General features: G+C 50.4%; 1 protein-coding gene across 1 annotated transcript; it reads right to left on the bottom strand.

Annotated features, from left to right (window-relative positions):
* Nucleotides 1–292: 292 nt before the first annotated feature.
* Nucleotides 293–20,819, bottom strand: ROPN1L (rhophilin associated tail protein 1 like). Its single transcript, XM_079916297.1, has 6 exons — nt 20,752–20,819; nt 20,268–20,442; nt 16,067–16,190; nt 14,719–14,880; nt 4,318–4,493; nt 293–404 (listed from the first exon to the last, which is right to left on the bottom strand). The coding sequence occupies exons 2-6, from the start codon at nt 20,396–20,398 to the stop codon at nt 308–310; spliced, it is 690 nt and encodes a 229-aa protein (XP_079772423.1). The 5' UTR covers nt 20,399–20,442; nt 20,752–20,819; the 3' UTR covers nt 293–307.
* Nucleotides 20,820–21,903: the final 1,084 nt, after the last annotated feature.

Raw genomic sequence — 21,903 nt, 5'->3', positions numbered from 1 at the left:
TCAGGAGTTTTGAAAGAAGAAGAGATACAGCTGATTTTAAACTGCCCATTCCCCTTCCTACTCTGCAGCATCCAAACATTGTTTTACTCAGATCATTTCACTGCTGTGAATGTTTTGCATTAAGGTTCTTAGGAGAACACGGTGAAGAATAATCATTAAATAGGGCCCCATGATGCACTGGTCACATTCCATTAAAAGAAAAACTCACACTACATATGCATGTGGTTAATGACAAGTTGTATTTGATGCCAAGATTTTAAAAAACACTATTTTGACATTAAAATGTGTTCTTCTCTGTATTAATGGCCTATGTCTTCTGAGTTTTCTTTTCGAGGTTTTCTACATTTTCCTTTTTAGAACGAAGAAAATCTGAAAGTCCTATCATGCCATCCTTTCTAGAGTCTCTAAATTGGAAACAGATAAAGACACTTATTAGTAATTTCTTACTGCACACAATACAATTTTTATGGAATACAGTATAATTTATAAGTTTTACCTTAAAAAATTGATAATTTATGGTCTCAAATCAGTAATTCTTACCTCTAAAAATAAAGCACTCTATTCTCTTTTACAAAAAACGCACATATCTTTCTAGGTGAAAAACTCAGTACTATGTTTGCAGTTTTTTCTTTATTGACAACTCAAATTTTAGTCACTAGTATAACAAAAGTATCTTTCTATTTTAAGCATTGGTCCAGTAAAACTCAAAGGACTGTCTTAAGTCTATGAAACTTTGGCACTGATGAGTATATCTTCTGATTTTTTATCTATAGATAAAAGATGGTGAACATTAGTAAATTTCTACTAGCAACTTAGTAGATGTAAAAACACTGAACTGTAACAATGCTGATTTCCCACATCAGTGGGAAAATTAGAGCTGTCTTGAGGGCTCATATTTAAAAGTAAAAGGAACACAAGTTAGCGGTTCTAAAATATATTTTACCATAAAAAGGAACCATCTCTTACGGGCCCAGGGGAACCACACCTGTGGGAGAGCCTCCCACTGTGGCCACTTGGCAACGGGCCGAGAGGATGGGGATTGGACCATCCTCTGCTCCGGAGCAGGGGAATCCCGTTATTGTCTGTATTTCAAACACCAGGTTATAAACCCCGACCTCCCAGCCGGCAGTTAAATGCCCTTCTTTTTACCTTCAGCCCCTCCCTGTGGAGGTCAAGCCTACCTCCCCGTTCCTGGGAGTGTGAGCTGTACCCGCGTGGGTAGCTGGAGGCCACACTTCAGCTCCTCTGTCCCCATCACTCCTCGGAAATCACCGGTGCCAGGGGCACAGTGACCTCTGTGGCCAGCGTAAGGGACAGCTTTGGGGTCTGCCGCTCTGGACAAGGCCCCTCACTGCCCGCCCCCTCCCCCAAGCCCTTCCTGGCGTCACTTCCCCCGCTTCACTCTTCCTGCTTCAGGTCCTCCTTACTCACTGCCCCCACCTCAAAAAGGCTGGACTCCCGCTGCCCCACCCTTGGTGCTCTCCTCATACTGGGATGCCCGGCGTCCCCCTGGGAGGATCCCAGCCTGGGTCTGAGCTCCCTGACACGTCCTGCAGCACCCCCCGCCCCGACCCCGCCACAGGCCCATCAACTCACAAGTACTGCCGCCCCCAGGTCCTTCCTGGGAGAGACACAAACATCCACCCGGGCGGGAGCCACTTGGGCATCCTGGAAGGCTCTCTCCCCTCACTCCTCACCTCCAGTCAGCCACCCAAATCCAAGCAGCACTAAAAAGCCTCTCGCTTCTTTGTCAGCTCTTTTCCAGACCTTCGCAGAAACCTCCTAGCTAGTCCCCTACATCTGCTGCTCAAGGGGTCTTCTAACCAAAATTCACCACCACGCTCCCTAAGACCTTCTGTGGATCCCTAGTGCCACCAGACATAACCCGAACTCCTTAGAGGCTCCCGTGTCCCGCCATCTCCACCACCCGTGGGGTGCATTCACCGATGTCCCCCCAGCACCGCTCCGCGTGCAGACGCCACCCCAGGCTGCTGAACCCGCCGCATGGCTGTGCTCCACGAACAGCACGGAAGACGGCTTCACGGTGGGACCCAGGGCGGAAGGTGCTGCCTCATGGGCAGAGCCCCTTAGGGGAGGCCTTGCTGAGCTGAGGACCCTCGGCAGCTGTGCAGATGGGCGGGGTGTCTGAGGCCAGGGCAGAGGCCTGGAGTCGGGGCAAGCTTTGTCTTCTCCAAACCCAGGGCGGCGTGTGGCTGAAGCGCCGCGGGCGGGAGAGACGCACAGGCAGCGCTCACCAGGCAAACGGTGGCGGGTCGGGCAGGAATCAGCCCCTGGGCGCGAGAGGCCGGGAAGGCGTGGCGGGGACGTGACTCGAGTCATCATTCCCGGGGACGGTGGCCGCCGTGTGGGGAACGGCCGAGCTGGGGAGGTGCAGGCGGGAGAACCGGTGGGGCCAGAACCAGGGGCAGCGGCGGGTCCCGGGGGGAGGGGTCGGGGGGAAGGGGCTTCCGTCGAGAGTCACCCACGTCTTGTCCTGACCTAGTGGGGGGACGGTGACGCGGTCCACAAGCGGGGAAGCAGAACTGCGGAGGGGAAGGTCCGGGGGATATGGAGTTCTGTTGGGACGTGTTAATAAGCCTGACGTGTGCACCGGACCCACCTACACGGCCGAGGAGAGGGCGAGCGGGCGCTGTGACATCCGAGTGCGGAGGTCAGCGGCCAGACAGGGGCCGCGTGCCAGGAGGGGCTGGGGTCCCCGCGGGAGGGGACAGGAGAGGGGAACGGAGGGCCGGGCTCGGAGGCTGGCCACAGGGAGGGGGACAGGAGGGCTCTGGTCAGTGCGTGAGTGTGAGCCGCTCTGGGGCCTGGTCGGGGACGGCAGCAGGGGCAGGGGGCGGTCCCCAGGTCAGACGGCTTTAGCAGGACGCCAGGCCCCCCCTCGGGCTCGTCCTCGGTGAGCGGGCGGCACGAGCGGGCGGCACGGGGCGGCGGGGCTCAGGAAAGAGGAGGATCAGGGAGGGGCGACCGCTGGCAGCGGGCAGATTCCCCTGGGACGCGCGAGGAGAGGGCCAGGGAGTCGTGGTGTCTGGGGAGACGGGGAGGCCCAGGAGGATGAAGGAACCGCGGCCGCCAGACGGAGGTCTGAGAGGTCAGAGTGCGGGGCCGGCCGCAGGTGTGTGGAGAGGCGGAGAGAGACCGAGGCGCCGCAGCTTCGAGGGGGAGGGGAGAGGTTGCCACGTCGGTGGATGACGGACCAGAGGGAGGAAAAATGGGAGGACGGGGTCTGGAGGCCCAGTCCGGTGGCGGGTCCTCAAGGGGGTGCGCTTCTGAAGGGAGGAGGGGAGGAAGGGACAGGGAGGGCTGAGAGGTCAGCTCCGGGGCACCCCAGACGTGGGCGGTTGGGGACGGTGGAGGGCACCGAGCCTGGGAGGTTGTGATGGGCCTGCCGGGCGTGGGCTCTCAGGGGCCAGGCGGCGGAGCTGTCACCGTCACCAGCTCCCAGCGCTGGCTCTCTCGTGATCTGAACCCCCGACTACATCCCGGCACAGAGGCGGCACTGGGAGGCCTGGCGGCACTGGGAGGCCTGGCAGCCTGGGGCGCTGCCCTTTCATCACAGGGCCTCCTCCTCCCTCTTGGCTTGCCTGAAGCAGCACCGTCACCACCCTTAGAGGGGCGGCCCTCCCCCCGCGTCCCCCCCCCCGTTAGAGGGGCGGCTCTTCCCCCGCCCAGAGGGATGGCCCTCCCCCCGCGTCCCCCCCCCCCGTTAGAGGGGCGGCCCTTCCCCCGCCCAGAGGGGCGGCCCTCCCCCCGCGTCTCCCCCATTAGAGGGGCGGCCCTTTCCCCTGCGTCGCCCCCCTTAGAGGGGAGGCCCTCCCCCCGAGTCCCCCCGCCGTAGAGGGGTGGCCCTTCCCCCGCGTCCCCCTCCCCCACACACAGGCAGCACAGCACGGGGCGGGGGAGGGCAGAGGGCACGGGGTCTCTCCTCACTCACGCCCTCCACCTGCAGGGACCCATTCGGTGTTTCATTGTTGAGAAATGTATTTACTTTTGAACATGCCCCGGTTTTAAACCATGTGACATCCCGTGTTTAAGAATCAAGATGCGTTTTGGATACATGTTTCTTAAGGACGAGATAAGTTGTCTCCCTCTGAAGTCTGCAGAGACCGGCACAGCCTCCCGAGGCCCGGGTATCCTCAGCATCACTGAGTGACACCTCGGGGCACAGCGTGTGCCGCCTTCCCTTCTACAAAAGGCCGGATTCGCGGGTACCACGTTATCTGAGAGCAGAGAAGAATGGGAAGAAAGAAGTCGTCCCGCCACCGAGGCACCTGCGTTCCTGGGCCCTCGAGCACTTACATGCTGTTCTTCAGAGAGGAGAGGTAGGACTCCGTGTCTGATGCAGATATATCCCAGTCGAGTCCCGACAGGTAACGGTAGACGTAGGAGAAAGTCTCAAAGGGAATGCGCGCAGGCCCCCCCTCGGGGTCAGCAGTCAGGATCTCACACAGGTGCTTCATGGCAGTGTTCAATGACTAGAAACACCACAAACCAGGTGGAGAAACGGTTACTACCGGGATTCACTAAACTGAAAGGAAAGACAGCAGCAGAATAAACACCTGAGTACATTTTACAGAAGTTCTCTCAAAAGTACATCCTCTCGGTGTGAATTAAGAACTAGGGGAATTTATAATTGCCTTAAGAAAGAAAAAGAAAAGGGTTGATCGAGATGTATTGTAATTGGCCTGAAAAAAATTTGATTCCCAGATTTTATTTATTTATTTTTTAAATAGAGTTAATTATTTTATTTATTTTTGGCTGCATTGGGTCTTCGTTGCTGCACGCAGGCCTTCTCTAGTTGTGGCGAGTGGGGGCTACTCTTCATTGCAGTGTGCAGGCTTCTCATTGCAGTGGCTTCTCTCATTGCGGAGCATGGGCTCTTGGCATGCGGGCTTCAGTAGTTGTGGCACATGGGCTCAGTAGTTGTGGCTCACGGGCTCTAGAGCGCAGGCTTAGTACTTGTGGTGCACGGGCTTAGTTGCTCCGTGGCATGTGGGATCTTCTTGGACCAAGGATTGAACCCGTGTCTCCTGCATTGGCAGGCGGATTCTCAACCACTGTGCCACCAGGGAAGCCCCCAGATTTGATCTTACGTTAAATGGGAATGACTCTTATAGCAGAAATTAACACAACACTGTAAATCAACTATACCTTAATAGAAAAAAATCTAATGAGGAAAAAAATAAAAGAATTAAAAATTTTTTTTAAAAAATGGGAATGACTTGGGACATCCCTGGTGGCACTAACATCGAGCAGCTGCCACTGTAGGGAGGACAGAGCTCAGACAGCAAGCCTAGGAGACAGACTAGAACCCTCCAGAGAAGCTCCCGTGGGAATGAATCTGGGCTGCACTCACAAGGAGAAACAGCAAGAAAAAACCGGTGGGATGGCTACAGAGGACAGTCCCCAGGGGAAAGGTGCAGGTTTAGGGAAAGTCGCACGCAGACCTGCTTGACCAGAACAGTGACTGTGGGGGAAGTACATCCCATGGCCTCAGGGACACGCAAAGGGCCGGAGCCAGTCTGTGTAAATTTTAAACCACACATTCATTCTCTCTGTGTCTGTGGGTCAGGAGCCTCGGCACTGCTTCGCCGGGCCCTCTGTGAGGCTCCAATCGGGTGGCAGCAAGGGTTTGGTTCTCATCCAGAGGCTCGACTGGTGAGGGATCCACTTGCAGCCGCCCTTAGGGAAGGGCAGAACTCACTCCCTGGGGCTGTAGGACTGGAACGGGGCTGGACTCTTACTGGCTGTTGGCCGGAGACCCCCCTGAGCTCTGAAAGGCTGCCTGCAGTTCCCGACACGGGGGTCTCCCTGAGGTCCTCTTACAACACAGCAGCTTGCTTCTTCGAGCACCAGGAGCTGGACCAGGTTCTCATGGTCAATATCAGAGAAAAATCACCTGTGCTTCCGGCAGCAGGAGAGGAAAGGCAGGGGGACTGAAATGAGGTTCTTGCACAGAAGTTGCGAATGGCTGGCACCCTCCATGTCCCAGGGACCCTCTGAGAGCCTGACTTGGCATCTCATTTACTCGTTACGGTAACCTCATGAGATGAGGCCAAGGGGGCCCAGAGAGGCTAACTTGTCCCAGGTAAGCCAGCTGGGACGGGACGCAGGCAGCCAACCTCCTGAGCTTGGCCGTGACCACCACATTCCACCACCGCCAACAGTCACTGGGCTGGCTCAGGGAGCGAGTGACAGGGCTTACACGTGCCTGGGTTCCAGGCATTCGGCTGGACCATAGGAGCACATCTCCCCCATCGCCATCAGCTGGGACTCGGGGCGTCTGCAAAGCTACCAGCCATGCCCCACCCCGACCGACAGCCCTGCTGAGACAGAATGCACTGGGGCGGGGCTGGGGCAATGGCGCAGTCCTGACGTTAGCCCAACTCTGCAGGCAGAACGATGCTCTAGTTAGAAAAATGACGGCATTCATTTCTCCAAGGAAAACTGCCCACGCCGGGCCCCCGATAGGCTGTCCTGAGGGAGGACTTGGTGAAAACAAAATTGTGTATTTTACTGGCTCCTTGCTTGAAACGTCTCAGGGACGCATTGCTACATTAGATGCTGCTGTTTTAGCCCACACAGCGGAGGGCAGTCGTCGCGAGGGTGGGACCTGGGGCGGTGGGGGGAGGTAGCTGGCGAGGAGCCTGCACAGGAGCGCTGGGTGACTGATGTTCCAGCGCTTCCGAGGAAGAGCTATTTAAGGAAAAAACACATCAAAGTGTTCTGGCATCACTTCCCTCTGCAAAGGCGAGATGACATTACCAGTGTTGATGTTTCTGGCAAAAAGATTTGCAGCAATTTTTACACCCTAAAGGATTCATGAGGCACCTTGCCTGGTTTGGGGACTTTGTTTCCTACAACAGATTTCTCACTTCCAAGGGTTGTGCGCTGTCAGGCTACTGGCTCACCAGCCACAAGGACGGACCCCTCCCTGGCCAGCGCCCCCTTCTCCAACCGCCTGCCCATTATTCCCTGGTTGGAAATTCGTCCAGGAGGAGGTGGCTGAACTGTCTGCAGCCCAGAGTGCACGCCTGAGCCGGATCTCAAATCCAAGTGGAGACGCGTGAGAAACACGGGCGCTGCGGCCTCCTGAGCATCTCCAGCGCCAGTTCCGTGGGTTTTTCCAGTTTCAGAATTACAGCTGCTCTCGTGACGACACCATGAGCCACCTCACAGCTCCCACCATGTCCCTTTTACCTGCAGGAAAATAGCAATGTGGACAATATCCTGACTGACCCTTTGAACAGAGTCAGGACCATGGGGGTCTCTCTCCTGCCCTGTGGCCTGAGCTCAGGGTCACACAGCGGCACTGATTCCAAATCTCAGTTTTAAAAAGCCTACAACACAGAATTAAAATGAAAAAGGGGAAGTAACTGACACTGCAGAAATACAAAGGATCATGAGAGATTACCACAAGCAACTCTATGCCAATAAAATGGACAACCTGGAAGAAATGGACAAATTCTTAGAAAAGCACAACCTTCCGAGACTGAACCAGGAAGAAATAGAAAATATAAACAGACTAATCACAAGCATTGAAATTGAAACTGTGATTAAAAATCTTCCAACAAACAAAAGCCCAGGACCAGATGGCTTCACAGGAGAATTCTATCAAACATTTAGAGAAGAGCTAACACCTATCCTTCTCAAAATCTTCCAAAATATAGCAGAGGGAGAGACACTCCCAAACTCATTCTATGAGGCCACCATCACCCTGATACCAAAACCAGACAAAGATGTTACAAAAAAAGAAAACTACAGGCCAATATCACTGATGAACATAGATGTAAAAATCCTCAATAAAATACTAGCAAACAGAATCCAGCAGCACATTAAAAGGATCAAACACCATGATCAAGTGGGGTTTACCCCAGGAATGCAAGGATTCTTCAGTATACACAAATCAATCAACGTGATACACCATATTAACAAATTGAAGGAGAAAAACCATATGATCATCTCAATAGATGCAGAAAAAGCTTTCAACACCCATTTATGATAAAAACTCTCCAGAAAGGAGGCATAGAAGCAACTTACCTCAACATAATAAAGGCCTTTTATGACAAACCCAGGGCCAACATCGTTCTCAATGGTGAAAAACTGAAACCATTTACACTAAGATCGGGAACAAGACAAGGTTGCCCACTCTCACCACTCTTATTCAACATAGTTTTGGAAGATTTAGCCACGGCAATCAGAGAAGAAAAAGAAATAAAAGGAATCCAAACTAGAAAAGAAGAAGTAAAGCTGTCACTGTTTGCAGATGACATGATACTATACATAGAGAACCCTAAAGATACTACCAGAAAACTACTAGAGCTAATCAGTGAATTTGGTAAAGTTGCAGGATACAAGATTAATGGACAGAAATCTCCTGCATTCCTATACACTAATGATGAAAAATCTGAAAGAGAAATTAAGGAAACACTCCCATTTACCACTGCAACAAAAAGAATAAAATACCTAGGAATAAACCTACCTAGGGAGACAAAAGACCTATATGCAGAAAACTATAAGACACTGATGAAAGAAATTAAAGATGATACAAACAGATGGAGAGATATACCATGTTCTTGGACTGGAAGAATCAATACTGTGAAAATGACTCTACTACCAAAAGCAATCTACAGATTCAATGCAATCCCTATCAAACTACCACTGGCATTTTTCACAGAACTAGAACAAAAAAATTCACAACTTGTATGGAAACGCAAAAGACCCCAAATAGCCAAATCAATCGTGAGAAAGAAAAACAGAGCTCGAGGAATCAGGCTCCCTGACTTCAAACTATGCTACAAAGCTACAGTAATCAAGACAGTATGGTACTGGCACAGAAACAGAAATACAGATCGATGGAACAGGATAGAAAGCCCAGAGGTAAACCCACACACATATGGTCACCTTACCTTTGATAAAGGAGGCAAGAATATACAATGGAGAAAAGACAGCCTCTTCAATAAGTGGTGCTGGGAAAACTGGACAGCTACATATAAAAGAATGAAATTAGAACACTCCCTAACACCACAGACAAAAATAAACTCAAAATGGATTAAACACCTAAATGTAAGGCCAGACACTATAAAGCTCTCAGAGGAAAACATAGGCAGAACACTATGACATAAATCACAGCAAGACCCTTTTTGACCCACCTCCTAGAGAAATGGAAATAAAAACAAAAATAAACAAATGGGACCTAATGAAACTTAAAAGCTTTTGCACAGCAAAGGAAACCATAAACAAGACGAAAAGACAGCCCTCAGAATGGGAGAAAATATTTGCAAATGAAGCAACTGACAAAGGATTAATCTCCAAAATATACAAGCAGCTCATGAGCTCAATATCAAAAAAAAAAAAAAACAACCCAATCCAAAAATGGGCAGAAGACCTAAATAGACATTTTTCTAAAGAAGATATACAGATTGCCAAGAAACACATGAAAGGACACTCAACATCACTAATCATTAGAGAAATGCAAACCAAAACTACCACGAGGTATCACCTCACACCAATCAGAAAGGCCATCATCAAAAAATCTACAAACAATAAATGCTGGAGAGGGTGTGGAGAAAAGTGAACCCTCTTGCACTGTCAGTGGGAATGTAAATTGACACAGCCACTATGGAAAACAGTATGGAGTTTCCTTAAAAAACTAAAAATAGAACTACCCTATGACCCAGCAATCCCACTACTGGGCATATACCCTGAGAAAACCATAATTCCAAAAGAGTCATGTACCACAATGTTCATTGCAGCTGTCTTTACAATAGCCAGGACATGGAAGCAACATGAGTGTCCATCGACAGATGAATGGATAAAGAAGATGTGGCACGTATATACAATGGAATATTACTCCCCATAAAAAGAAACGAAATTGAGTTATTTGTAGTGAGGTGGATGGACCTAGAGTCTGTCATACAGAGTGAAGTAAGTCAGAAAGAGAAAAACAAATACTATAAGCTAACACATATACATGGAATCTGAAAAAAAAAAAAAAAGGTTCTGAAGAACCTAGGGGCATGACAGGAATAAAGACTCAGATGTAGAGAATGGACCTGAGGACACGGGGAGGGGGAAGGGTAAGCTGGGACGAAGTGAGAGAGTGGCATGGACTTATATATACTACCAAACGTAAAACAGATGACTAGTGGGAAGCAGCCGCATAGCACAGGGAGATCAGCTCGGTGCTTTGTAACCACCTAGAGGGGTGGGATAGGGAGGGTGGGAGGGAGACGTAAGATGAAGGATATATGGTGATATATGTATACGTATAGCTGATTCACTTTGTTATACAGCAGAAACTAACACAAAAATGTAAAGCAATTATACTCCAATCAAGATGTTAAAAACAAAAACTAAAAAGCCTGCGACCCTTTTTGTTTCCTTATCCTCGCAGCTTTCCTAATTTACAACGTGGTCCTGGGGATTACGGCCGGTGCCGCAGGGAGACACACATTCTCCAGTTGGCCGGACATGGTGCTGGAGTGAAGCCAGTCCATCAGGCTGAAGGGACGGAGGGGCTACCAGGCCCAGCATCCGCCAACCCCACCCCTGCTTCCCCACAGAGGAGACGCTCAGCCTGTGGGGCAGCGAGCCCGGGGGCCCACGACCAGCTGCTTGGTCAGCAGAGGCAGTTCCTAAACGTGCCTGCGGCTGGACGCCTGCACTCACATCAGGGCCACATCTCTGCACTGGCCGCAGGGGTGGGCGTCTCAGAATGGACTTGAGAGGCCCAGCGGGACCCTGAACTGGGGGCCCTGGGGAGAGCGGCCGAGAGCGAGCCAGGTGCTGCCTGCAGCGCACAGGGCATCTCGACGAGTCACAGACAGCTGACCCAACAGGCGGAGTGGACGCCGTGGAGTGGACGGGGCAGCAGAAGTCTCTGTGGCGCGTGCGGGCAGAGCAGCCAGACTGCAGCTGGTCCAGAGCCAGAGCTGTTGGGAGGCTGACACAAAGATTTCTGGGGTGCGGATCACGTGAGGACATAAAACGGTATCAGTGGGAAGGCCTAGGAGATGTTACTCTCTGACACGGTGTCCCAACCTGAGGGCGGCGCACTCCCTGGGCTACAGGGGTATCCTCAGGGGCCCCTCCATCCCCCGCGTCTACCGGTGGCGGCACCTCCGGAGCCCGTGGTCTGAGTCCGAATCCTGCCCGACCACCTCCACCTGAGGCGCCGAGCCTCTGCCCACAGCTCGCCACCCTGCGATTCGGAGAACAGGACTCTCCTCCAAGGGCTGCTGGGAGGACAAAAGAGAAAACAGACAAAGGGCTCCGAACATTCCCGCACCTGGTAAGAACCCTAGAAACGCTGGCCGTTCGTAAGCAGTACGTTCTGATGGGAAATTACGTGACACGCGCATATGTTGGCAGCTGTACACACGGAGGGATGCTCTCGTGAATGAAGTGCAAAGGCTTTTCAAACCCGAACCAGAGGCAGGTGGGTAGTTTGTCATTACGGGCTTTGTCAGTCGTGTGTGGGTGCAATAGGGACTTGGGCCACAAGTTTTTACATTACAAAAAAGATGTCCATACTTAAAAAAACAGATGACAAATGTTGATCCACCTCTTAAATGCTTAGGACCCCTGATGGGGCTGCAGAAACCTAAGGTGAAGGTCACAACACAGACTTGTTTTCGCTTCGCCCGGCAAGGGAGAGGTGCCCACAGACACGGCCGGCCCCTGACGCTCCCCCACCCCGTCTGAAGCGTCGATGTGAGAACCAGAGCAGCGCTCGGGGCTTCGATGATGTACCAGACGTCCCTCCACGGGCAGGGGCTGTCGGGACGCTCGGCACTCAGGGCGAGGCCCACAAAAAGCCACACTGACAGACGTCCCTGGAAGGAACAGAGGGTGAACGACGCGCGTGGCTCAGACATCTGAGGTTCCAATCTTTGCAGAGAACTCGGTTCATCTGACTAGAGTGGCTCCGAAGAGCAACTGAAGAGCCACAAGCCGTGAGACGCCGTGGAGTGGGCGGGGCAGCAGGAGTCGCTACGACACGTCCAGGCAGAGCGACCAGCGTCCAATTTCACAGAAGTCCTGTGTGCGACGAGGTGGACAGCAGTGACCCACGAAAGCGTCCTCCTCACCTCGCTTCACTTCTTCATCTGCTCCTTTGTGAAGGTTTTCTTTTTTAAGCGTAAAGACAAATGCTAAGATGCCAAATTAGATGAAGAAGCGTCTCCCAGAAGTCACAGCACTGTGCTCCGGGGGCATCTCCAAGCTACCCCGCCAATGCGGGCACTCGGTGCATCAACAAAACAAGTGCCGCCTTGGGCCTGGCTCCTCCTGGCCCCCGTGGACCCAGAGCACGGCTGTCAGCCCTGCACTCGGGGTACGGGGGTGGGCAGGCCAGGGCAGAGCTGGCATCTCAGGCTGCGAACTTCGCCTGGATATGAAAGTATGAAAGGTTTCCCGCTTTCCACAGTGAGAAGGGGGCCACTGGCACCAGGAGAGAGTCAAAGGCCAACAGCAAAGACTCCTGACAGAGGTGGCTTCCTCAGGGGACAGGCCAGGGTCCCACACTGGCTGACGGGGATAAGTGACATGTTATAGGAAGAATAGAGAAGCGTGTGTGTGCTGTTTCCCTGTCCCTTCCCCAGCAGTCACTTCAGAAAGGAAGCTCCATCCTTAACAAATGTCTCCATCTAGTGTCACACCCCACACACAGTAAGATGTCTTATCTTACAAAACAGGCTTGGTTTGGTTTGAAATCTAATGGCTGATTCTCCTGAGTAGGGAGGTAGAAATTACAAAGATGGATCCCCAAATATGAAATAGTCTAATTTCTCATCATTATAAAAATCTAAATTTCACAACTAAGTTTAGAGGAGCAAACCATAAAATCAAATATTAGTTATTTATTTTATATTATTAAAATCTTGCTTCCAGAGTTCCAGATGAACAAAGCAACATAAAATTTCCTCCAATAGGGCTTCCCTGGTGGCACAGTGGTTGAGAATCTGCCTGCCAGTGCAGGGGACACGGGTTCAAGCCCTGGTCCGGGAACATCCTACATGCTGCAGAGCAACTAAGCCCGTGCGTCACAACTACTGAGCCCGTGTGCCACAACTACTGAAGCCCGCGCACCTAGAGCCCATGCTCCACAACAAGAGAAGCCACCGCTATGAGAAGCCCGCGCACCACAACGAAGAGTAGCCCCCGACCGCTGCAACTAGAGAAAGCCCGTGCGCAGCAACGAAGACCCAATGCAGCCAAAAATAAATAAATTTATTTAAAAAAAAATTTCCTCCAATGAAACCCCGCTGGGATTCTCCCTGGTGGCCTCTGAGCCTAGAGGAGGGAACTTGGTCTGAGGTGTCCAGCCCAGGGCTGACCGCTTTCTCTATGGCTGACCGGAAACACCACGTGTGGGCAGGTACACAGCAAAAGGAAGCGACTAGCCTAACACCCGACTTTACTGGGGTTTCAGAGGTTCTCGCTGGGACCACTAACAGAACCAGTAAATTGCACTATATTCACACAGCAGAGGAGATGAATGAACCACAGCGTCTGTAATGATACAGATGAATAAAGAGAAATCTACTTGGCAGTGAAAAAAAGTTCCAGAAGATTAGTAACAACATAAAGTTAAAACCAACTAAATGATGTATTTCTTGGGGTCCATATGGGATCAATGGGAAGCGTGAGATCAGGGGAGCTGATGCTTCAGGTGTGGGCGGCAGGGGGACGGGTTGGAGGTTAGTTGTGTTAGTGGTTTAGTTGTGTTAGTGGTCACGCAAGGTAGTGTTACATAAAGTAATTCTTAAAAGTTAAAACAGAATTAAGGAGGCTGATGCGTGGACCCGAGACGAGGGCACCCCATGAAGTGAGGACTAAGAGTTAGCCAGTTACGTGCTCTGGGGTCCAAAGACTGAAGGGAGAGGGTAGCAAACTTTGCTCGTCTCTGCAGTAAAGGGAGCTAGCTCTCTTTTCTCAACCCCTTTCTTCACAAACTTAAAGTGGTAACTTTCCCTGCACTTGACCCGTGTGTCTCACAGGGTGACTCAAATACTAAGGCTAAGGAGAGATTCTAGACTTCCACCCCCTCCCTACCACACCCACCTCCCTTAAGGGACGTCTGTGTCTTCATTCCTTTTTCTTCTTCGTCTTTTTTTTTTTTTTTTTTGGCCGAGCCACCTGGCTTGTGGGATGATCATAGCTCCCCAACCAGGGATCAAACCCATGCACCCTGCAGTGGAAGCGCGGAGTCTTAACCACTGGACCACCAGGGAATTCCCTGTGTCTTCATTCCTAAGTTGTATGAGTTATACTTTTTAACATCAGCAAGGTATCTACAGTATTAGTTACTAATAACAGATTTTAACTAAAATAGAAAATAATCTTATGCCTCTTTGCACAGATGAGGGCAACATAGTATCATTTACCAAGTGACATGTAGTTTAATAAAAGTCACTGATGCATTCTCTTCTAAAAACTAAACACATTTTAACAGTATCTGTATGGTTTGTCTACTGTTAACATCTTTTAAATTGAGGCATTCATAAGTACTTAACTTCTGTAAACTAAAGTAACTATAAGCCTAAAATACAATAAACATCTGAAAAAAATTGCTTTTCTAAGACAAGATTACTAAAGTAATGAAAGTGTTGCTTCGGTTACTGAAACACCTAAATCATTTTTAAGCCAGGCCTATGAGCACACAGAATTATTAATATGCTACTTATAGGTACGTACCCCACCAAGCATGCTGCATCCAAGCGCTAAAAATTTTATCTCCTCGATTTTGTCTTCGCAAGGATCCAACTGCAAGAGAGCTCTGAATTTTTCTACCGGCAGGCACAGATTTTTCCATTTCCGCTCAAGATCTGCTAATTCCACATATTCCTTGTGGCTACACTGTTTAGAAAACACAGCATGACACAATCTACGTTAAGTTTAAAAGCCCCAAGAAGTAATAGAACGTTCTTGAAGACTTAAACAGAGCACCCATCCCCTTTCAAATATGAACTCTGAATTCACTGCACCATTAGCCCTGGGGAGGGGAGGGGGGGATGTGTGTGTCTGGGGACAGGGGATGCACAGGCAGAGAAGGGGGCTGGGAACTAGAGACTGGCAACAAGTTACTTCTCAAGAGAAAAAAGGACTGGGAAACAAACATGGCATAATGTTATGACTTAATAAAATGGGCAAACAGACATGGCGTACATGATTCTCTATTGTCTGCCTGAAATACTTCACAATACAAATAAAACTCCAATAAATCAAATAAAATCCAACCCTGAAACATGCTAACAGTTAAATGGGGTAAATCTCAACACTGAAAATAAATTTATTCCTTCTACTCTTTTAGACAACTTCATGAAAACTGGTAACTCCTGTGATCTGCTAGCAATATTCTGCGTGAAAGAGGTTTGAGCAACTTTAGCATGTCTTTTCCCAAACTACCCCTTGCAGTGATTATTCGTTTTCCCTTAAACTAGACATGGGAAAAATCTAGAAAAACTAGAAATGGGAAAATCTCGTTTCCAGAAGTCACTGCACCCCGAACAGGAACACAGGACTTCGAGATGTAGAATGGGGACGAGTCGCTTTAAAACTCAGGGTTATACCACTGAGGTTGTTTTTAGCAACACAGCCCAATCATTCAGATAAAATATACTTTCTATGAACTTTCCAAGTGAGATGGTGGGTCTCGAGGGCTCTCAGGAGGGCTGGAAGCCAGACGCCCGAGGGCAATCTGTCTTTCAGATGAAGAAGGTGGCGGATTATCATGTTAGCATAGTTTTTACAAACACATATTTCAAGAAGGATCTTGCAACTCCCATGTCTAAAATTTCATATTTTCAGATATTTTTCTTAGTCTAGCAGCCTCTTGCATCTGAATTCGGTAGTTAAAAGAAATTATATTTCTATATAATCATGAGTAGCTATCTTGGGTTCTTTAAACCAGAGAAAGGCCCTGAATCCAAGATTCCTTCTTTGAATAAACCTTGAAGGTTTACTGCAGGGAAGGCGGGGCTTGCACGGAGCTTTCTGTGGCGTTTTATCTCAAGTTCAGCTGACTGATAGCAAACTCTTATACCTGCTTGTGCAAAACTTTAAGGAGTCCTTGAGTCAGGCCTGTGTCTGTTTTCTGAGTAGCCATGGGTATTTCGATTCTGTCTTTTACAGGAAGTGGATCTCCTCTTGACAAAGCTGAAAAATACCTAACAACGACAGACATCTCTGAAGGCTCATCAGCACACAACCAGCCCCTGAATTCATGTACTTCTGTCAATGAACCCAGAGGGCGACAGTGATGAGGGAGGACAGTGCTCGGTGCCCTGGCCCAGCTCCTGTCCTGGCTCCTCCACTCAGCTCTCCGACTTCACCTCCACCCGTGCCTCAGTTTCTCTATCTGCACCACATGGACAATGGCAGCCCCGGTCTCAGGGCCCTGGTAACAGGTGCTACACTTATCCAGCGAACGCCATCAGAGTCCTGAGACTGCCAGGGGATGTGGAGGTCGGGGCCCCGCATGACCCGAGTGCAAGGTCATGGTCCGTCATGCCACTTTGACAGTTGAGGGTCTTGGCCTTGCTTTTTGAGGGGCTTGATTTCAAGCATCTCTGCGCCTATTCAGCTCTAAGGCACCCGGAGCAGGGAAATCACTGTTTGGCTAAGTCAGGTGCGGACCTCCCCCTACCCTTCACTTTTCCTGCCTGTTTTTTTTTTGTTTGTTTGTTTTTTAGTATTTTTTTCCCTTAATTGTTCCTTTCTGGGACACGGATATTACTGCTTAAACTGGGAATAAGCTGGGGCACAGAGACAGTTTGGGGCAACAAGTCAGGAGGGGGTGTACACCTGGGCTCTGGCTGGAGGGGGGCAGGGTGCCAGGCAGGGTCCTTCTGTGAAACTCACTCCCCTTGGGCACGTGTCAGCCGGGGCCGGCGGCTGAAGCCACATCATTTGCTGCCCCCATGACTTTACCTCCATCAAAGAAATGACATATCCAGGAAAACAAAACACTAAATCATCCACGGCCACAGGTAATAACTTAAAAGATATGAGTAGGGCTTCCCTGGTGGCGCAGTGGTTGACAGTCCGCCTGCCGATGCAGCGGACACGGGTTCGTGCCCCGGTCTGGGAAAATCCCACATGCCGCGGAGCGGCTGGGCCCGTGAGCCACGGCCGCTGAGCCTGCACGTCCGGAGCCTGTGCTCCACAACGGGAGAGGCCACAGCAGTGAGAGGCCTGTGTACCGAAAAAGAAATAAAAATAAAAGATATGAGTAATGATGGCTACCAAAGGGGAAATGGTGGGTGGGGAGATAAACTAGGAGCTTGGGATTAACATACACACTACTCTATGTAAAACAGATAACCAACAAGGACCTACTGTAGAGCACAGGGAACTCGGCTCAATATTCTGTAATAACCTATATGGGTAAAGAATCTGAAAAAGAATGGATAGAATCACTTTGCTGTACAGCCGAAACTAACGCAACACTGTAAATCAGTTCTACTCCAATAAAATTTTTAAAAAAGATATGAGTAAATAGAGACATCTCTGATGTAACAAGATGTAGATAAATAGGTATTTGTTAGGCTAACAGAAATGTTATATCTCATCCCCTTCTTCTCTCTCCACCCCTCAAATTTGACTTTGTTTTCACGCTTTTAGGACAAGTCCAGTCATATTTTGTGAATTTAATAGTCTGAGAGAAAGCTAAAAGGCAGGCAGTTAGACAAACGTGGACCTCAAGACCTACAGGGCCAGGTTGAGGGGGTGCTTCACTTTGCCATGTTCCGAATTAGGGTTTTCAACGATTTCGCGGACTTTACTCCTCACCACGCGCCAAACCAATCACCAGGCTCGGCCCAGCCTCTAGCGCAGCGCCCCTTCCCCAGGAAGGCACTGGCAGCGTCTGGAGACACTTCTGGTTGCCACAAGTTGGGGTGGATGGTGCTTCTGGCACCTGGTGGGGGCAGGTCAGCAGGCCGCCAAGAACCCTCTAATCCACAGGACAGCCCCACGCCCCCCAAAGAGATGTCACTCCAAAGCAGCCATAGAGCTGAGGTGGAGGAAGCCTGCCTGAGTGGCCAGGCCAACTTGTGTCACATGCCCTCGAATATAAGGCGCACGTGAGCACAAGCCTTCAGGACTCAATGACATCATCATGTACAGCCAATTAGCCGCTGCGTCGTGGCAGAGGCTGGGGGTGAGGCTCGTCTGAGAAGAACCCTCCCCTGAATGCGTGCTGGAACCTTCCACAGCAGTCTCTTCCAGACGCACCCTGGCTTTCTGCTTTGCTTTCCGGTGCTTTTCCCTTCCTGTCGTGGCCCTCATGTTATACGCTGTTTCCTCTTCTGCCTTGTCTTAACCCCAATCACTACGAAATCTTTCAAAGACCAATTCACCCTCTTCTGGATGACATCTCTCCCTAACAGATTCTGTTCTGAGAGAGTTGGGACACATGACTAATGCTTGCTTTTTCTCCTAAACTCCAAAACTGCTCTTAAGAGTAATTAGCTGCATGGAACATTCAGAAATTTCTCGATTAAGCCTTTTAAATTAAAGTGAAGCTTAAAATAGTTGTCTCTAAAGTGTTACCAAATGTAATGTTCCAAGAAAAAAAAAGATTAAATCTTGGAATGTTTGGTAGAGAACAAATAAACTCTTATGAATCAGTTGTATCTCTTATTTAGGCTTGAATAATGGTTAATACTAGAGGCCACAATTTTGGGCAAGAACCTTGAGAGAGTCTTTCAGAAGCAATAGACAGAAGCATTTGTCAGAAGGCAAAGTGCTGGATTAACCAGTAGCCTCTGGTGGCAGGTGCAGTAAGGGCCCCAAAGACATCCTCATCCTAATCCTGGAAGCTGTGGATCTTCTTTTACACGGTAACAGGGAGTTTGCAGATATTGAGTGAGGATTTTTTTTTTGCGGTACGCGGGCCTCTCACTGTTGTGGCCTCCTCTCCCGTTGTGGAGCACAGGCTCCGGACACGCAGGCTCAGCGGCCATGGCTCACGGGCCCAGCCGCTCCGCGGCATGTGGGATCTTCCCGGACCGGGGCACGAACCCGTGTTCCCTGCATCGGCAGGCAGACTCTCAACCACTGCACCACCAGGGAAGCCCGAGTGAGGATTTTGAGATGGGAAAATCATCCTGGCTTATCAGGATGGTTCCTAAATGCAATCACAAGTGTCCCTAGAAGAGGGAGGCAGAGGTAGATGTGAGGATGCCAGTATTGGCGATGGAGGTATGCCAGGAGCCAAACAATGCAAGGAATGCAGCTCTAGAAGCTGGAAAAGGCAAGGGGAGGGATCAGACTCTCCCTAGAACCTCCAGAGAGAGCAAAGTCCCACCAATATCTTGACTGTAGCCTGGGGAAACTGATTTTGGACTTTTGGCTTCCAGAACTGTAAGAGAATAAACGTTTCTTGTTTTAAGCCAACATGTTTGGTGGTTATCTGTTAACAGCAGTCATAGGAAACTAATTCACTTTGGTCACACGGTTTAGGGAAGGTCAGCAAAATTTGACGGGCTAGTTACTAAAAAATATTAAGTTAAATTTATACTGATTCTTGGGACCACAAAATTGAGTTTCCGAGTCTGAATTTGTTTACTGAAAAAGGACAAAGAGCCTTCCTATAAAATCAACAGGGTTTATTTTAATGGTTCTAAGGTCTGTTGAGTTGTGACTTTTAAAGTATTAATGTCTGTTCCTGGAAATGGTTAGAATGTTTGCTGCAAGAAACTGCAAAGATTCATGTGTTGTGAACTAAGCTGGGCAGAGTTTGACCTTATAGCAGCCTTGGGATGGTTACCCCAACGTGAACCAGACCTTCTGGTTCCAATAAACTCAACAGGTACCTAATCCTGGAGGGTTCTCTGAAGACAAGGAACATAATCATAAGATTCCTCCTTGTAAAAATCATTTCACAAATAAAGAAACTGTGATAGTTTGACTTTGTAACACAATGCAGAAACTTTTTACCCAGTGTAACTGTTTTATAAATTTTAGTCTACCTGCATAAATACCACTCTCCAACAATGGAGCTGTCATTGCTTTGTAGATAAATGAGCACTTTGCAGTAATTTCTGGTCTCGTGGTCAATAAAACCATGATGTTTCCTAGATGATACTTTAAGGTGTAGATACCACCAATGCTAAAGTGAAAGTTTTGCCGGTACCCTAAGTGTCCCGAGCGTTGGACCACTGGTCCAGGAAGGATTCACTAGGCACGACTGGGCACGGGGACGGGCCGGCTCTCCCAGGCGCTGGCCCTGGGGCGCTTACCCCGCGGACCACTGCAGCACGTCGGCGGGCTGGGTGCGGATCGCAGCCTTGGTGAACTGCTTCAGGATGTCCGGCAGTTCCGGGGGAATGTGGATCTGCTGCGCGCAGAACATGGTGTCGGGAAGAGGCATCGCTCTCCGCAGACCAGGACCAAGCTGGGAAGAATCAAGGTGTGCTGCGGGTCGAGAAAGGGAGGGTTGGTCAGCCTGGGGCGCGGGGGAGACGCGACGGCCACGGGGCTCAGGGCCCGGGGTCCCGGGTCCGGAGTTTGGAGCCTGGGGGAGGACGGGGGTTTAGGGCGGGACCGAGGTCCGGGATCCTGAACCAGGTCGGGGTTCCAGGTTTAAACTGGGCCAGGCCTGGCCGCCCGCCTTTCCCCGGGTTTGGGGTGGGGCCGGGGCCAGGGCCCGGCCGGAATCCTAGGTTTGGGGGCGGGCCGAGAGGCCGGCTTCGTGAGGCGCGGACGGCCGACGAGGGCTCTTACCCGCTCCTTCTCGGGCTCCTCGTAAAATAAGGACCGACCGCCAGTTCTAGCAACAGCCGCGACACGGCAACTGGAGCGCAAGCCGCAGCTACTGCTTCGCAGCGGTATCCAGGCAACCGAGACACGCGCGGGCCCTGCTCCTCTGGCGTCGCGCACGCGCACAGGACCCGAGCCGAAGCCGGCCTCAGGCCGGTGCTGGAGGAGGGGGCGGAACGCGCCTGAGCAGTGTGGCTTCGGCGCCCCCTCTGCTTTAACAGATAGCTCACAGCTGCACGAGCGGAACATTTCCCTTAGGAAAGGGCCTTTTGATATATTTCCCACTGCCAAATGTGAGCGGCGAATTCCCAAAGGACCCCCCCCCCCCCTTTCCTTGGCATGGCCTCCGTGAAGCTCTGGAGCGAGATGCCTCGTAGACTCCAAGGTAGGAAGCCATTAAAGTCCTGGAGGCTGGTGTGTGCGCGCAGCACGGGCCTCCCTGAAGGAATCTGGCCCCTGCCTTCCCAGACTGACGTGTCTGTCCTAGACGTGTCTGACCTCGACGCCTTCGCAAGCGCTGTTCCCGTGGCCCAATCGGCACCACTTAGTGAACTCACTGGCAGTTCAAAAGCCGCTTAAGAGTTTAGACAGTGGGCAGTTTCCAGCTAAAAGAAGATTCTATTTAACTTGTTTTCCTAAGTAAGATAGGACGGTTGAGCCAATCTAATCGGGTCTAGGAGAAAATAAGCTACCTTTTCCGATACAATAGTTTTGGGTCCAGGGGTAGGAGAAACTGTTCCATTCTGGTGGATGCTGACCAGGGCAGCGTACAAGGTGTGAATCCTACCTAGTTTAGGGGTCTCCTGGCTGGCTGCTGCAGCTGCCCTTAACACCCACACTGAATGAAACAGGCCCTGAGACCCACCTCCCCTCTCGACACGAAGGTGAAGAACTAGAATGAGCTGTCTTCAGGAGGGGCCAGTGACAAGCCCTCCTTCCTTCCCTAGAGGTATCAACCCCCAAACACAACTTCTCTACTGGGCAACTTACCTACCAAATGAAGACACACACGTTTCCAAGTTAACAGCATTAGCAAAACTGAAAATAGGCACTATTTAATGTTGATGACGATATGGGGAAACGAGGAATCTCATACACTGATGAGAGGAGTGTTAA

This window comes from Stenella coeruleoalba (assembly GCF_951394435.1).
Source record: "Stenella coeruleoalba genome assembly, chromosome: 3".
Taxonomy (NCBI): Eukaryota; Metazoa; Chordata; class Mammalia; order Artiodactyla; family Delphinidae; genus Stenella; species Stenella coeruleoalba.
The sequence above is the reverse complement of the archived record's forward strand: the minus strand, read 5'-3'. Positions and strand labels throughout refer to the sequence as shown.